This window comes from Pezoporus occidentalis, unplaced genomic scaffold, assembly GCF_034315485.1.
Source record: "Pezoporus occidentalis ecotype Australia unplaced genomic scaffold, CSIRO_AGI_Poc_V1 ctg140, whole genome shotgun sequence".
NCBI lineage: Eukaryota > Metazoa > Chordata > Aves > Psittaciformes > Psittacidae > Pezoporus > Pezoporus occidentalis.
Window position 1 is genome coordinate 1,042,506 of NW_026913210.1, and position 19,171 is coordinate 1,061,676.

General features: G+C 40.7%; 1 protein-coding gene across 1 annotated transcript in view; it reads right to left on the reverse strand.

The window, feature by feature from the left end:
• The window catches only part of KCMF1 (potassium channel modulatory factor 1), a 47,394-nt gene extending 29,036 nt beyond the window's left edge, over positions 1–18,358 (reverse strand). Inside the window, exon 1 of the mRNA XM_062609776.1 lies at positions 18,209–18,358. Coding sequence (XP_062465760.1) covers positions 18,209–18,224 — 16 coding nt within the window. The 5' untranslated portion in view covers positions 18,225–18,358. The remainder of the gene's footprint in view (positions 1–18,208) is intronic.
• Between the last annotated feature and the right edge of the window lie 813 nt (positions 18,359–19,171).

A 19,171-nucleotide genomic window follows, 5' to 3' on the forward strand; every position in this document is an offset into this window, starting at 1 on the left:
ATCCCCTCACACATCCTGTGCGCAACTGGGCTGAGCACACAGTATCATCCTATAGCAGAAGCCATCAGACTAGCATGCCTGCAAAAACCACTAGATTTAAGTCTGCAGGCAGAAATGATGTTGACTTGGAATCTGAAAGAAAGGGGGGTAAAAAAGAGATGGAATCAGGCCTACATTAGACCAGAACGGCCAGGAGGTTTTTGTTTTCTGAAAAACACTTGTTTTCTCCAGAGTCTGGAGTAGAAACCCCCATACCCTGTTATCTCCCCATTGCAAGTGGTCTTTATGAAACTTGTTGACACAGTGTTTGATACTTGTCTAGAGCTGGTCTAAAAAGAAAGAATTGAGCAATATGGCTTACCCAGCAAGTTCCAGCCTTGGTCCTAACACCTGACCAACAGTCAGCCTGCTAGCAAAAAGAGGTTTTCCATTTTTGCTTTTGCATCCCAAGTTGTAGAATTTATACACAGAACTGTTTCAGTCATCTACAGCACCAGGAACAAGCTATTAGTAAGCAATGCAAAGCACACCCAACCCTATTCAGGAATCATGCAGGAGAGAGTAAGCCAGCACTCCCCACAGGAACAGCCACCTGCCTTTCCCATGTAAATGTCCTTTTATCTCTGCAATTCCCCAGTTCATTCTTTTTTCATGCCTTCTAATTATGACACTGCAACAAGAACCTCACACAGCTGACTGCCTCATCTCTGTTTCAGATGTGCAATAGGACACATCATCCTTAGACCAGTCCACCCCTGTGGACTGAGGCAGTCAGGGAGGAGTGTCCCAGACAAACTGGTATTTAGCCAGGTAATTAAGTTTACTATCTTAAGGCCTGCATGTAAGGAGTGAAAGAAAGTTGTGCTAGTTAATTTCATTCTGCCACTTCCTAACATGAATCCGTCATCTTTGTAAGTCAGTCCATGCATTTCTATTTGATTACACAAGTTATTTTAATACTGTAGTACTAAAATCAGCTGAAGAATAAAATGTTACAACCACTTATATTTCCCTAAAACACCATCAAATGTTAACTGGATACTGAAAAAGTCACTGCACATCTCAAGATCTAACTTTGAGAGGAAGGCCACCATACCTAACTGTGTAATATCTTACCATAACAAGTAGAGCTGCTTTTACAACTTTGAAAAGCATACTGAAGTGCTAGCAAGGTATTTGTAGCTCAGTATCTTAATAAAAGAAATTTTTAAGTAGTCTTACTTTAGAATTTACTACTCCCACTGGCAGATTCTACTTATCTCTCATCTACCAATCATACTGCCCAGTAGATGGCATCCCACGACACCAATAACGTTCATACAGCAGGTCAAGAGCGATTTTGCTGCTGCCAATGTAAATATAAACACCAAGTGAACATTTTAATTTTTTAAAATAGATCCCAGAAACTCTAGTGGTTTCAGTATCACCTCTGCAAAGAGAAGATGTTTTCTTATAACCCTATACGAATGATTTAGCAGCTAACTAGTAAATCCTGTGCATGCAGCCACCTCTTGAACAAAAAGATTTATATGATTTTATTGATCACTGCCCAAAAATGGTTGCAAAGTTAATTTGCTGAAATTAACTGAAAAAGGAGATATTATACAAATACTTCTGTAAGATGATGTTTACATATTGCTCATTTACTCTGACCTGAAATAGAACAATGTAAGTTCTGTACAAGCACACACACAACAATCCCAGTCAACTCATGTCAATGTTAAACAAACATTCCCTCTACACAATAAAAAGCAATTTTTTATGGGTTGCTTTTTTTTTTTTAAAACCATTTTACATACAAATCTGCAGTTCCTTCATCTCCCCGAGTATACTGCTCAGACACCAAACAAACCAGAAACTGCTCCAGAGGCTGCTGAAAACTCTGGACTTTATTAGACATCATTTTACCAAGAATCACTATACAGCGTATGATGCAAAAACCTACTTTCCTGTCAAGCTAGGTGGAATACTTTCCCACCCTCCATAAAAGAGAACAAATTTGTCTACACTGAAAAGGGCAGGGGCAGGGGGAGGGGGAGTAATCCACATCCCTGTGCCAAAATACAAAAAAACAAGCATGAATGAAAAAAGGATTTTAAGTTCATAGGGAAGTCCTTCAGGTAAGATAAGAAAGCAGCTGCAGAAAACCAATTCTCAAAACATGTTTACATGAATGTATCCATGAATGGTTTTAGCTAAAGAATTTTTTTAGCTAAATACAAATGTGGAATCCACTTTTACTGGAGAATAGGTATTACATTTGAAACTTCCTACAGTAACATTTGCTGTGCCTTCTATCTTCTGTTTTATTACTTCTGCAATTTGACCATCAGAACCCTCACAACATGAAAGCCTGTTAAAGCACTGTAAACCCATTAAAATTAAACAAATTGCAACACATTTATCAGAGCATAGAAAGTTTGTAATGTGGCAGCAAAGGGAACTGGCACCAGACATGATCTTATTTAACAACTGTTAATTTAGAAAATGGCAAACAGCATGTGAATTCTATTAACAGAAAAATACTTAAACTGAGGAAGCTGTAAACAGTGCCAGGGCACAAAAATAAGAGTAACAGCACTGGGCTAAATCCTGTATCTAGTAAAACCAATGGCAAAGTTTCTCATTTAATAGGACACTACCAGGTTACCGTGTTTCTTTCAGGATTAAAGAGACAAAAATATGCAGCTCAAACAGCAACTCAAGAGAACTGGGTTGGGGGAAAGAGCATTATATACATATGAATTTTAGATGTGCAAGAAACATTAATAAACACTGAGAAAACCCTAAAAGGAAATTAATCAGAATAACTAGTACTTTTTTGTTGAGCCCTGGAAGAATTAAGAGGTAGTCTTCTCAGAAAGTAAACCTTTGTGTATTTTGGCTTAGAATATTATTTAAGAAAAACAAAACAAAAAAAAAGGGAAAAACTAACAAGGTGAACAAGACAAGCCCAATTAGGCATGGGCATAGTATGGCTCAACTAAGCAGCAAAGTTAGAGTGCTTGAAGACTTTATTGATAGTCCTGACTCCTTTTTCAATGAGCCACTGTTTCAGGCAGATAAGACTTCAACACTCAACACACCTGGCAGAGGCAAAAGTTATCAGTTTTCCTTGTAAAATCCTACCTTCACAAAAAGCTTAGCAGAAATTAAATACTCTGTTTAGGTACACCCTATGCATGGATGCTGGAGAGAGACTCTTCATCAGACACAGTAGTAACAGGACAAGGGGGAATGGGCTCAAAGTAAAACCAGAAGTTCAGGTTAGATATGAGGAAGAAGTTCTTTACTCGGAGTGTGGTGAGGCATTGGAACAGGCTGCCCAATGCTCCAATGAATGCTCCATTCCTGGCAGTGTTCAAGGCCAGGCTGGACAGACCCTTGAGTGACATGGTTTAGTGTGAGGTGTCCCTGTCCATGGCAGGCGAGTTAGAACTAGACGATATTAAGATCTTTTTCAACCCAAACCATTCTATGATTCTATGCATAGTTTGTGTCCAAATACACAGCTTTACTTCCTTTTACACTCCTAGAATCACTCCTGACCCTCTTAAATATTCCCCAAATAATGTTTGCCATGTTTGCCTTTTTCTCCTGCAGCACAGAGAAGAGGGAAGATTTAGTAAAAGCAGCAATGCAGGAAACTGCACTGGCTGGGCTCCAATGGGGCTAAAAGTGAAAGAAAAAAAGTCTTCATGCAGCAAGTGTTCCAGCTTTCAAAGCAATACCTTGTGATTATATGTCTCATGACAGACATGTCTTGCACAAGGTGGTCTAGAAATACACAGACTTTTCATGTCAGGAAAACACATCCAGAAGGCAGCTGGGAAAGGGAGAAAAAGAACAAGCAGTTGTCCTCTTCACTAAAGAAAGCAGTGATGTCAGATACACAGCAGGCAGACATACCTAGATTCCCATCATCTAACTAAGCTTATAGAAAGGAGTACAAGAATACTTTGAAACTTACAGCCTACCTTCAAAGTCACCACTTTGAATAGCACTATAATGCCATGAAAGGAATTTATCTTAACACCACAAGAGACCTAGGAACTTTATTTTTTAAAATGGCAATAGAAGGTCAAAACCCTTCAGTATATTAATTTAAGTAGTAGCAATGTTCTACCCTGGGCTTTCCAAGGCATTTTTCTTTCTATGAACACAGACAGCCTTGGCAGCCACTTCTACTTCCACACTGTTAGAGAACAGCTTCTCAGGCTGCTAACACGCCTGCAGAAACTACAATTGCTTATGATGGGAAAGCTACACCAGAAAAGTGCTGTGGGAAATGCAGTAACCTCAAGCAAAAAAAAGGTTTCATGTCTACTTCAGTCAGGTTGGTTTGTTCCACTCCTCTCTCCCCTTCTTTCCAGCTCCCCATGGCATATTCTTCTTTGCCAATTGCTCATGGATGGGAAACCCAGCTATACCAAATGCCTTTCTTCTTCTCATAAGGAAGATATTCATTTAGCTTTATTACTTGTAAGGATGTTGTTTTTTTTTAGTTCTCCTTTTATATCACACATATACAAAGAGCCAAAGATAATCAGAACATTACCTTCTGAACCCTTCTGAGAGTCCCATCCATCTTTTGTACTTTTCAGAATGATTTACTAACCACACTAACAATTTGAAAATAATGTGTCAAATAATTTTCCCAAACAGCTTTTAATCTATCACTAAACACTAAAAACCTTCACCGATTTACAGATTACAATTCGTGAATTTTCAGTACTTAACCTTTTTTAGCTCAATCTCTTACACAAGGTTTTGGGTTTTTTTTTTTTAGGAAAAACTGCTTTAGAAGTATTTCTGTTCAAACCCATCCTCAAAGTAAACCAATTTCTCAGGAAAAACACCAGACAACTGGATTTTTAATCCAACACACTAAAAAGAAAAGCATCACGTGGGACAAGGATGGAGTTAAAAAAAAATTCGTAAGCCTGTCAAACCAAGTTATAAGGGATCAATTTACTGTAGCAAACACGAAGTTCATCAGCTTCGCTATTATTCTGCCATAAAGCTACAATCATACGAAGACATTTAAGGACAGGAAGGAGAGTTCATTTTTATTCCCACAACTGAAAGTAGTCACCTACAATTTCAAAGATAAAACCAACCTCTTTTTATCTGTATGGAAACTGAAGATACATTAAGGTAAGCATTTAGACCATCTATTTTCAAGCAGAGGACAAAACAACTCTGAACAAAACTATCACTGCTTTCAATGCAATTGTTTTGCTGCAGGTAGAGACATTAGAAGGCAAAATAAAGGACAAAAAAATTGACATTTTTGTTCTTTCCTGCCAAAACTGGGATCACTTAAATCTTTATGTTAACTTTAATGAAGCAAATTGCCAAGCACTGACTTACACCACAGGAGTCAGCCAAGTATAACCCCTATCACTTTCCTTCAGACAAAGGCCTTCTGCAGCCCCTCATCTCTATCATTCAACCTTGCTCTAGAACAAGAAGTTCAGGATTAACATTGTACAAACATTTGGGAAACCACATCTGCACGAAGAATCATCAACTAGATGAAAACAGTCTGAAACTTACACTTGTACAGGAATATTTAGTACAGGGACCTAATTTAACAATTGAATGGCAACTAAAAAAAAAATTCGCCAAACCAAACAAAAACAAAACCCCCACTTATTTTCAAGAGTTCTAAAAGTCTGGAAATTAAGCTTTAACTAAAAAGATGTTTATCCTAAATGAAAATAGCAGAGCCATTTATAGAGGTATTTTTCTTTACTTGCTGAACAACAACAATGAAGCAATGCCTAATACTACACCATTTTATCAAAATATACCTCCCTTCATAATCCAAGAAACAAGAGGAGAGTCAAAACCCATCAGGGCTCACTACTTCTTACTATAAGCTCAGATGCCACCCGACAGTCACAAAACGCACCCGACAGTCACAAAATGCACCCGACAGTCACAAAACAAGTAAACTGTACAAACCAAGCTGGTAGATATTCATGGAAAGAAGTTCTTAAATGATCTACCTATTAGGAAAAAAAGCTGTAATATGAAGATACTACTGAAGGAAATCTAGATAATGAAGCTGGGAAAGATGGAGACACTAGAGGTATTTATTTTCACTGTTTCACCTCCATTTCTGCAACTTGAAAGCACACAGTTCTTCATAACATTGAAAATTACAACTTTTTCTTTACACTTTCAGACTAACTTTTAAGCTCTGTTTTCCACTTGCCACTGGACTGCTTGAATTCCACACAGAAAGGTAGTTTTCACCCACTGAACTGAGCTATTCCAGGTTTGCAGATGCTTATGAGCAAAACCACACACACTCATACTTGCATCTTCAGCACCATAACTACTTCTCTTGTAGTTCTTTAAACAAATATTTTTTAAGACTGCCTTATCACTACATTCTGTTGGATTCTCAAGTCTGATTTGGGAATGCATACCAACCATGCAACTAGTTTTACCACAAAAAAAAAAAACACACAGCCTTTTAATCTAGGTAGCCATAACTGAGGCCGGGTATGAACATTAAACTGTTTATCTTGGCAGTCTTCAAGGTGGTGTCACTGGGGAGCAGGGACGAAGAGAGACCTTCAGCCCATTCAGTAGATCAGAATGTCCACATTCCTGATACAACTTCAGGCCAACTTATTTTAACAGGTTTTCTGAGCTCTCTATCAACTGTTACAATACACCAGCTCCTACAAGAAACAGTAAGCATTAACTATTTTTCTTCCTGACTCTTCCACAGACACTAGAGTTGGCAGCTACCTTACTTCACTGATACACATTAAGTTCCACATTAAGTTTTCAGGAAGAAAGCGGTATGACAGTGCACCCCAGATACTGTCCACAAAAAAAAAAAATGTATTTTACAGCTAGAGTTTTGAAGCTTTTTTTAGATTTGCAAACATCTTTCATACAGCTAACAGACCCAGTACAGCAACTTAGAGCCTATGGAACAGCCCATTGAAAGTCCTTTTTTCTTGTTTACAACTACAAGATGCTTTACAATTGTTGGAGGAAAACAAATGGATTCACAATCAGTCATGCATTACTTATACATTACTTTAACCTTCTTTAATGCTAAGGTGGTGGATTAACTGGAAAAAGCTACAGTACAGACTTCTACAATGGGTAGACACTGCGAAGAACTCCAAATGCTTCGCACTATGGAAGAGCGTGCACACAGTGTCATCCTACAGATTAGGCACATTCAATGCAGTGTCATATTACACTATTTAAGAAAGTGCCTGTTTTCTTCAAAGGCATTCGTGCATAAGGACATCAGAAGAAAGGAAAACAGGTTTGGAAGAAGCTCAACACAAGTTTAATGCAAGCACCATGAAGGGCATTCACCAGCTGCAGACATGAAATATTTGCTCTGAAAAAATACATAATGGTATTCCTCAAAGCTAGTCCTCCACCTCAGTCAATTATCTCCTCAAAGCATTTTATTCCTACCTAGATAAACTATATTCTAGCACATAATTCTTAACAATCCACTCTTTCAGCTTTCTGGTGACTTTCCTTGAATTGCTAATGCTTCCAGGAACAAAATAACAACTGAGCTTTGTTATATAATAAGTTGAGGTACAAGAATGAAATGTCCCAATAACTGGCTCCAATAGTCTTATTATTCTAAGGAATCTTCACTTAAAAATCTTCACTTATAAAACCACTCTTCTATAGTAAAATCTTAAGCTATTTCCCAGCTCATCACAGAAGTCTCCCAGAGTAAGGAAGACAAGCATGTTGACATACTGCCTGGCAATTCACAGTACTTATGCCAAAACAACCAGGAAGAAGATACTCGCAGATCATAGCATACACCCTTTCTGCATTCAGGACGGAAAAAAAAAACCCACCAACAAAACAACCCCAAAACAAAAAAAAACAACTTTGCAGTTTATCAAAACTGAAAATAACCAACGGAGAGAGATTGAAAATGTGTCTGACCTCCTCCTCAGTCAAGATACTCTATAAACAGTTTCTACTCCATCTTCTTAATCTGTAAGGTATCTAATTACAATAACCAACAAATACAAGCCTAAACAGTAAAAAAAAACCTTGGCTATGGTTTACAGCAGAAGTAACCGACTTCTGCTTGTACAATCAGAGGACAAACTGCATTTACTGACATTTTCATCTTATCAGAACAGTACAAAGGACAGCAGGGGATAAGTATGGAATTAAGATCATTTGAGCACTTTTATGCATACCTAGATTGAAAAAAAGATTATTCATGACATAGAAAGCTCTGCATTCTCTACAGCTTATTTCTGCAAAGCTTAGGTGTCTGTCTTCAAGGGCATCCTGAATTCTCTTTCCCAATCTTACATTTCTTACAACTAGGTTTAGGTAGAGAGTCTGCTCTGGACATGTGAATAATGATACTAATAATAATTCAGTGCTGAAGTTAGCGGCCTTAGGTATTTTCAGAAACTAAAGAAACAAAGTCAGAAGAAACTCTGGAAACTGCCATGGCAGAACTACATCCATCTAGTTGTGACGTGTTTCACCACTATTACTCTTGGTGAAGCTGCTCTTAACAGACCCAATTTCACCAGTGAATCACAAGGTCCTTCTCACTACAGAATTTTTCCACTTCCAGAGACAAACCACACCTCATCTTGCACACTGATATACACATAATACACTATGTACACTGGTGTTTACATACACTAAGCATCTTTTGTTTCAGGCACATTTCATTGTTACTGCTTGTACTAAAAATGTATGCAAGTACTTGCAATAATTCAAACATTCACTTTTGTTGAAGTGAAAGCGAGGTGACTGTAATCTGAGCATAGGCAAGCCTTTGCGCCCAAGCCACACGTTTCTTTAGAGCTTATTTAATTTTATCACAAAAGGAACTCCAACCAACAAAGGTGTATAGTCAGATTCCCAGAAGCTTCAAATTTATTCCAGCTGAACACAGATTTCTAAGCTAATACATACACTGATAAGTTACACTAAAAATATATTACCAGTAAAACAGAACATTACTTTTTACCAGAATCAATTACTTGGAATTAAAGGCAGATGTTACTGACAATCACAAGAAATCCTTATATGACTATATCCTAATGCATTTCTGACCTTGAAAATCTTGTATGATCTATTACTGCTGGAGCTTGTATGATCTATTACTGCTGGAGCTAGATAAGCACCCAGAGAGTATCACCTGTTTAAAAGCTCACAGCACTGCTTTCCAACCAGCCTCCTCCAGGATGCCTCCATCCAGCCTCCAAGGAATTCTAATGTTGTTCTAGGCACATACCCAGGTTTTTACTTCCAGAAGATGCCATGAAATTCTGCCATACTATCAAACATCTGTACAGCAACTCTGGTGGTCTGCAGAGGCACAGAATTTCTTTAGAAATAGATTTAAAATTACAATCCTAATATCAATATTGATACTCTCAAACTACTTTATCCCATCTATCACATTAATTCATGCTAACTTCTACGCTGTTTATATATGAAGACTTTACCTCATCTTTTAATTTTTATTTTTTTTTAGGGTAAATACAGTCTAAGAGAGCTGGCCAACAGCAGTCATCTCTGGCCAAGAATACTGGCTGATTTAGTATCAATAAGCTAACAGATGTCATACCTTAAATACCATTTACAACAGGAATCAACTGTTACTGAAGATTTTTGTGAACAATCACTCTCCTCAAAAAATAACTGAAGAATTCCTTAGTCATAGCCTAGACTAGTAAGTAAAAAATTTTCATTACTAAGGTCACCTTGTCTCATATAACCAAAAAATCCCACCACGAATGTATTTCTGCAACAGGTCAGAGAAACTGCTGCCTAAAAACATTTTTAGCAAGAGCTATTTTCTGGAATAAGAGAGGACTAGTTATTCCACCAGAAACAACAGAGCTTTCCTTTTTGAAGAGGCTTACAGAGGCACGCATTAAACATTTAGTGCCCTTGAACCCAACATGGATCTGTACCTTCTACAGGTGTTTCTGAAAATCCCACCCTAGAGCATTTTTAAAAGGAAAGTTGGAGAGGGAGAGCACAGCAAAAGGAAGGAAGAATAATGACAAGGAAATATGAGGGTGAAAGATAAAGAGATCAAAAAGAAGGAAAGCAAAGAAGATAATTTATCCTACCAGAGACAGCACCTCTTGTCAGTCAAGACAAGAAACATTGCCTCCCAAAAAGAATCTGGCACCAGGAAGTGGTAGAAGTGATGGGGGAAGACCAAATCTGACCTGAGGTAAGAAAAAAAAATGGAGTTATAATTTTTTGTTTTAAACTTTGCCTGTTGCTTCATCCTTCTTTTGCAATATATTCTTAAAAACTGGTTTATTTTTGTTTTTTATTAATATTCTTCAGCTGGATATGGTCAGTGATGACAGTGGAATGATACAAATCAAATGTAGGACAGGATCAATAGTACTTTGATGAAAATACAAAATTCTGTGTGAATACACAAACTTGAAACAAGTTTTAAATCTATACTGAACCTACATGAAGTGACTGCTGCAAACAGTGTAAGTCACTGAACTGTCCCAATGAGTTGAAAACTTGAAGAATGGAGCATATACAAAGCTCACTGCAATGGAGTACAGGACTATTAATTCCTGTCTGTAGGAGACTTTCCTGAGTGCCTTCTGGCAAGACATAAAATCTCCACCTGTTACCCCACTTGCAAATGTGAGAGAAATGTCATGGCCTCCTGTGTCCAGGTTTCCTGCTTAATTGTAATAAAGAAGTGTTACCCAGGTCTCCAACTGAAAGGAAGGTGACTTTCAGTCTCCTAGAAACTCCATATAAAGCAACCACGAAAGAATTAACACAAACTTGAAATTCACTGCAGGGTGACAAGGAGCAAAAAGATGAATTCTTGTACAAAGGCAAATCATTGGGTAAGCCTAAACAATTAAGTACTTTAGCATTAAAGAAAAAGATAAAAATTCCATCAGACAAATCCATCCTACCCCTAACACTCATTCAAGCTACATTCTCAAAACCTGGCAGGAGGAAAAAGGGAGGAAAAATAAGTGTTTCCAAATATGTCTGAAGCTTCAGTGACTTCTACTCATACTTAAAAACGAATTCCAAACTAGAACCAGTGACTTCAACTGGCAGAATTTAAGCCATCACCTGTACAAACCTTTGAAATGCCATTCCGAGACCAATGCACAAGTGACAGTAATCACACTAAAGCTAATGACGCTTCTATGATGATGCCCCACAATTTTCATTTGGTACAGACCTCACTTATCAAGTTAGTAAATGTCAATAAGCCAAATAAAACCTTTTAAATAGCTCTAAACTGAAACCTTGGGTTTACACATATAGCCTAAACCAGTAAAACTAATGATCTTATCTCTATGCTCCACACTGAATTAAAATTGGCCCCACTTCATAGTGCCAAAATTAATTGCAGTAATGCTACTCAGGAAAATGTGGATAACTGTACAGACCACATGTACAAAAATTCACAGGAATAAGTTCAAAACAGATGTTCAGGTGATGCTTCAGTGAAAGGCACAGGAACCAAATGGGACATAAGGTTTGACATACTCAACAACCACTTTTGAATCATAAATAATTAAGACACCTGGAATATAAAATTTAAGATAAAAATTAATTGTTTAATCTTGATATTAGGTAGCCTCAAGAACCTTCCGTGAAAATGTTCTCTACAATGTCATTACATACTGCATGAAAAAGCACTTCAGTTCTAATCACCCTCTTGAATTCATTAAATATCTTCTTGTATTCAGAGAGATCACAGACTTAAACAGATGATGCTTTTCAGATTCCCTCTCTGTATCAGCCTTTCTGAGATAAACACCTTTTACACTTCCATCCATGCAGCAATTCCCACTCACATGTGTCCTGAGTCATTAAAAGGACTCTTTCAGAGTTCTCTGAAAGAAACTTGCCCAAGGTGCTCACAATGCCTTATAATGCTGTTTCTGTATGGGTGAGCAACTTTACTGCCCATCGCTAAGCTTGTATACCTCATCTCCACTATGACTCAATTTTCAAAACCTGCAGCTACCAAATTCACTCATCTATTCTAAATCCTGTAGAGGGAAGAATGCACTGCATGTGGAAGATTTAGGACAAAGAATAAAACCAGTGAAAACTTGCAACTTTGCTCATATTAAAATATATGTATCCTATCCTGGTGTCAATCCATGACAAGAATCCATACCAACTGAAATCTAACACCATTACATTCCTTTCCAGAAAAATACCACCCCACTCAGCACACCAGAGCATATGGTATTCAGTAAACAGAAAAATCTCTGGATTATCATCACCGGTCAGTCCCAGTCTTTATTACACACTTCCAAAAATTTGCATTGACTATGGATTTTCTCACTGCCTTTTCCCTGCAAGCATTTCTCTACAGCATTTCAGTGCTATGACAATGCACAAATATCAAATATTTAACCTTAACAGCACTTTCAAGCATTATTTTCCTTCTCTTGAAACAGAGGGAAACCAAGGCATGTAAAGATTGAAACTGCTAGCCCACTGAACCGAACTGCTCAAATCTAAGATGTCAAGGCCATTTTTCAGAATCATTCATTCTTCTAGCATTACATACATTTTCAAAGCTTATCACTCAGATACTAAAGTTACAGTCATGAATGCTCAGATCCCAAAATTCCAAATTTTGGGCTTAATAATACAAGTAGCAAACAGCTAATAGCCACCAGTGAATTCTTGCCTAGCAGTTTATATGAACTCTGCAGCAGCAGACAGGAGGGTTGACCCAACTTTCCACAATAAAACTCCACTGTCAACACATCAGCCATTCTTTCTTCCCATAATGCCTCTACCTGCTCATTTGCTGTACACTCGCAAACAGAAAGAGTGGTCTAACATACAAAACCCTCCTGTGCACCCTAAAGAAGGCAGTGGTGGTATGGTGTAGATTATATGCAGCTGCGTAATTACAAAATGCAGATACTCACAGGAGGTTGAATTAGTGCTGTCTGCACAACCAAGTTCTGGCACATCCCAACTCTTCAATGTTCAGAGCTGCTGCTGTGTCCAGCAGCTTCCTGAATGTAGTAACACTTTTTTTGTATTAGTCACTATTCCGTTTCTGTACTTAACAGTAACTGAAACAATGAAGATGCGACTATGAACCGACACCCACAACTCTTCCTCAAATGTTATCAGTAAATTAAACATTAAAAGCTTTCTTCTTTTTATTTAATGTGCACAAATTATTTGTTCAGTACTGTTCAAGCAACTCACATGGCTCTCTAAACTTCCCTGAATCCCTTGTCTCTACTTGTTCAACATTTTGGAAGTAAGAATTACTTCACTATTACCTTTTCCCTTCACACCCACCTAATGATGTTAAAAGTATCACAGTTCTGTTCCCAGTTTTGATAGCCAGTATTTTAAGGAGAAAGCTTTCAATATTGATCATTTAGATCTAATATTTTTCTCCTGTTTCCCAAAGAATATTTGATCTATGGCATTACTTTTTATTAGAAACTTAAGAGAAAAAAAAACTGTCTCCCTCTACAAATATTTTTGGAGGACCTTGTTCACACTATCTACAAGGACCACAGCATATTGGTTCACATTCAATATGCTACCTAAACCATCAGAGCCAGAAACCTTTTTCAAAATCCAGTCTCCTCCAGCCAGTAAGCATCTTGCCAGTTAACGTATCACTAATGTGTCCAGCTCTCTATTGATTATTCAGTTTCTTACTGAAAGCAAACAGTTTAATAATGAAGCAAATTACTACGTGCCAATATTTCTAATCATATTTGCAGCTGTTTAATTTTTGTTCCCTAAACATAGTTCTTGCTAAATTGTCACAGACTCCTTACCACATAGTGCACTATACCTACCTCTATATGCATTAATATGCTACCATAGATTAAAACAGCATGAAATACTTTGACAGTCAGTTAGAAAACCCTTTGTCAGAGTCAAATAGCACAAACCAAGAAAAAAAAACCAAACAAACAACCCCCCCAAAAAAAACACTGTTTAATGTTACAAATAAAACTGGATTAATTTTCTACAAAACGGATCTAAGAAGCAGCAACATATGAAAGGATTTGTGATTATTCTGTATTGTGGAAGAGCAAATTTTTGTATTTGGAGATGTAAGCAAAGGATTAAAATTCATCACAAGGTACCAAATTATAAATGGTATCACAGATGCATTTTTCACTATTAAGTGCCATACTGCAACACAGAATCTCAAGTATTTTGTGTGAAAAATATGTAGTCTTGTTACCTGAATTAAGAGCTTTACATGCCAAAATAGATTAATAGTGCATCTAGTGGCAATTCTAAAACTGACACTACATGAACAATTAAAAGTTACATATCAACTGCTGAGTGCTGTTTGAGAGAAGTTTGTAGTAGCCTTCTGCAGCTCAAGTATAACACAGCTATTGCATAATTACAAGGGGCAGAAATTACTTTTGCTTTTATGTTTTCAGAAAGTTTATGGAGAAGGTTTTGTTTTGTATCATGTTCATACACAAAACATCACCCTCCCATACTCCTATCACTGTACAGCTGAAAGACTGACGCTAGCATTACTCTTCCAGTTACTGCTTTCACGTAATTGGTACCTATTCAAGCATACTCTTTTTTTTTTTTACAATACACTTTTTTACCCTTCTGCTACAAACAGCACTCGATTTAAAGGTCTATACACAAGAAACTTGTATACACACACACAAAAAAAAAGGCGCAGAAACCCCAGCTCCCTTGAACAGAACAAGCTTGAAGCTAGCAAAGAACATCTGGAAACTCCACAAGGTGCTGACAGCCACCACTATCCCTTCCCAGCTTTGTTACTACCATCCATCTGCAACTTTACTTCATGTGGGACTAGGATTAGCTGTACAGCTTTGTCGATTCTGACAAAATGCTGACAAATGCGACCAGCAAAAACAACCACCACCTCCACTGCTGCTAACTCTTTTAGCTTAAAGAATACATCCCCTGGTGAAAATGAAAAACAAAAGTATGGAAACGGGGCTGGGAAAGCAGTGCAGAGCATGCAAGAGAATCAAACAGCACAGACAGTGTGGCAATGGGAGCCTGCTGGATGTAGGGAACCTAAAGCCAGGCCCTTATATGACCAGTAATACTGCAGCAACCTAGTTTCACACAAGAAGCTGAGGAAAAAAAAATTGTCATTTTAATGATATTCCTGGAAGTTGTGACTATTTTTCAGCTGCCCTGGGTGGTATCTACTGTCATAGAAGGGAATCGTTGGCAGATCCACATCTGCAAAAAGAAAAATATGCAAAAACATGCAAAATACCTTCTGGCATACTTTCTAGAGTCTAAAGGAAATTACCTACCTGTTCCTTGTGGGCTAGAAAACATTACACCACCACACACTCCTCAACAGAGGGGCTAACCCAGAGAAACACAGTGTGTAGCTCCTATAAAGGGAACAACATGAAATCCAAGACAAGGGGATGACCTCACATTGCATTCTACAAAACCACAGGCAGAGAATAGCTGATCTCTTAACACCAAATCACAGAACAAAAATGGTTTTGAAAAATTATAATGACTAGTAATATTAAGAGGTGGACAAACACTAACAACTACTCTTGACAGCATTACCAACAAAGTCCCTTAAACATGGAATGAACATTTCAAGAAAGAGCAACAATAACTCGGGTTCTAGTTGTGCCCCTTTCTCCTGAATTTGGGAAAAACATGAGCCCAGAGCAGTGCTCGGACTTCTTCTAAAGCGTAAAAAAATATTTTTTTTATTAAACAACCAATTGTATTTTATGGATTATTACACCAAAGAAAACAGTCAAGAAACCCTGATGGAAAGAAAGATCTCCATCAGATGCTTCATGTCCTATTTAAAGTCCCTAGACTTTGAAATTCCAGCTTCTTCAGTGTTTGCCCTTTCAGAGACATCTTTCCCCATCCTAAAACTGGAACAGCATCCAGACTGTGTCAGGAACAATCTGTAAATCCTGCAATGGACCACTTTAAAGGTAACACGCAGGAAAGATATCACTTATTAAACAGGATTAAAGCTTGCTTTGCCTCTGTAACATATGCTTCCAAGACAGCCCTGCCCAAACTAGTCACACTGGATCAAAAACTGTCAGTTACGAATGACAGCACATAGATCTGAAACAAAAATCACTTTTTTTTTTAAGATTTCATTTCTAAGGATTTCCAGATTTCTAACAAAATTAAGCATCCATGCCCCTTTTCCATTAAGTGGGAAAACCACACTTTCTGTATTAATGTAATTCTAAAGCTGCAACTAAAGTTGACTAAAACTAAACATAAGCGTCAAGAGGAGAATCACTGAGAAATTAAGAGACAGACTAGATTTAATAAAAATATATCAGGATACAGTGACAGATGTAATTTTTAATCTCAGCGCTTTCAATGTTTCACTCACACATGTGTGCACACACACGAGGAGTCTACATCCACAATATAAAGTTACTTAAACTCACACTCACTTATCAGCCGAAAAAGACAATTTTTTCAGTTTATTCTAACAATGCATGTCCAGAAAGAACAAACACTGATGAAATTTGCTTCAGATAGAGAATACTAAGCCTGTTTTTGTTAACAGTCACTCCAAAAAATATCAACAAATATCCAACCCGGTGAATATAATTCACCCTGCTACAACAAGAACCTAACACACAACAGAAAAATTTATTATACAGCCTCCATCAGAAACACACTTACAAAGAAACCTACTTTCACTTTTTCTCTGTTTTCCCTACTAGTCCAGGACCAAAATGTCTTTTTAGCAAATATCACTTTTTCTAACAGTCCATGCACTTGCCACTACAAAGTTCTAAAGAACACACAATATTGCTTCTGTAATTCTATCCTGTTCAAGCTAGAAAAGCTTGTATTTAACTACTGCACTTTTTTAAAAAGAGTACCAGGGACACGTGTATCACAGGAGAGATTTACAGACTGCCTAACCCCACAATGGTTCTATAACTTCGTGATCAGTGCTCATTTCATTCACTATTGTTAAAAAATGCATCCTTAATCATACAGAAATTCATCTCCACCCTTTCAGAAAAATGGAGGGGGAGAGGAAGGGGGAGTGTAACTACACAAACCAAGAGATGCACAGGAAGAATTTGGTACCCCCACTAAATTTTAAGTAAAAAAATAACCCAAAAAACCACCCTAAAACTAGTTACCTTTCAGGTAACAAAATGTGCTTTTAGGAGGTATTCTAATACTAGTCCAAGCACCCTATCCACTAATAAGAAAGGACAGTAAAATCATGTAACTTTCTCGCCTGTTTTCACACTCTCATCTCCTGTAGGAACTCCTTTCTCAGCTTCCAGCTCCCTCTCCATCCTGCTGCTTTTGACTAATTCTGAACTATCCGCTGAACTCATCCACAGCGGTAAACACACCGGGACCAAGGCAAACACACAAACCACGCTTCTTTTGATGGCCTCTCTTAAAGCCTCAAAACATGCCACTACATCAGCACTGGTTTCCTCTGTCAGGAGACAAAACGGACAGCAAGGCGGCGGCTCCCGGGGCCACCAGCACACAAGCTGCCCCTCTGCAGGGCCACGCAGGCTGCCAGCACACCTCTCCACAGGCCCTGCGCCAGGCCTGGCTCCTTTCCCCGCCTGCCGGGCGCGACCCTCAGCACTACTAGGGCCCCAGGGAATCAGGCCGCTCTTCCGGAGCGACACCCCTAACCGGACCTCCGTGCCCAGCCTGACAAGCCGCGGCGGCCGACACGTCGGCAGGCCACCCCGCGCCACCGCCCACCCCGGCCGGGCCTCGGGGCGCCCCGTACACCCGCCCGGCCCGGCCCCACCTCCCTCCGCCCGTCCTTTAGGCGGAAGAGCGGAAGAAGGGCAGAAGAGCCCCCGCCGCCTGCCGGACCGGCGCGGCGGCAGGCATCGGCTCCGCGCCCAGAGGGACGCCAGAGGAAGGCGGCCGGGCCCGCCATAGGCCGCGCGGTGAAACGGGCCGTAACGGCAGCGGCCGCCTCCCCTCCCATGACACTGCAGAGCGGGGCCCAGCCGCCGCCCTCCGCCGCCGAGGCCTCCTTCCGCCGTCGGCTCCGTGGGCTCCGCTCCCGGCGGCGGCGCCGCCATGATGATCCGCCCGAAACGGCGCCGCGCCAGGCCCTAACGCCGGGACGGGCCCCGGGACGCGCCCCCACCGCTGCGGCCTGGCGCCCCGCGCCGCTCACCTTCATGTCGGGACATCCTACTCCAGAAGTAGCGGCCCGGGCCCGGCTCGGTGCTCCCGGTGGCTCCTCCGGCGCCGCTGCGGCCTGGCCCCCCGCCGCGGCACACACGGAGCTCCGGTGAGCGGACAGAGGGGCCGAAGCGACGGCCGGGAGGGAGGCAAAGATACCAGAAGCGGTGAACAGAGTGCCTTTCTGCGCCTCCTCCTTCCTCTCCCTCGCTCGCCCTCCTGGGGGCGGATCCGGCGGCAGCGGCTTCCCGGGCGTCGTGACTCTCTGACTCTGGGCCCCGCCGGCTGTTGGCACCGCCTCTCGCTCCGCCCGCTGCCGCAGCGACGGCGGCGGCGCTGCCGCACGCCTCGCTGGGGAGCTCCGAGCCGTTTCCACGTCCTGCCGCGCCGGCCGCTCTTCGGGAGAAAAAGGAAATACTCCGCCGGAGAGGCGGACTTTCCTCGCTGGCTCCCGGGCTGGGGGGTAAAGGCAGTGGCGGCCCCGTGATCAGAGCGCGCTGGGAGACCTGGCAAAGGTGAGGAGTGCTCCAGCGCAGTCAGTTGCGCAGGTAAGGCTCTCCCGCGCTGCGGTGCAGCCGCCAGCAGTGATAGGTACGCGTGCGGAGCAGCCTCTTTATGCAAAGGCGGGGGGGGGGGGGTGCGAGATGGGAGGAGGGAAGCAGTGGCAGGGCCTAGAGCGCATGCTCCGAGGTGGTGTTGCGATCGCAAGCGGTGTTACTGGTTCCGGCAGCCGCGGGGAACGGTCGCGCGGGCTCGGACCGTGTCCTGGCTGTTTTCCCCCTGTGGTCAGGTGCGCGCAGTACTCCCGCTGGAAGCGTCTCCCGCTCAGTGAGACGGAGGCCCCGCGCGTCACCGCGCTCCAGACAAGTGTCTGGGTCTTTGCACGCGATGAGAACTTTTCGTCCGTCCCGTCACGGTTGCTTCCTGCCCTGTCATGAAGGCTGGCTAGTTTTGA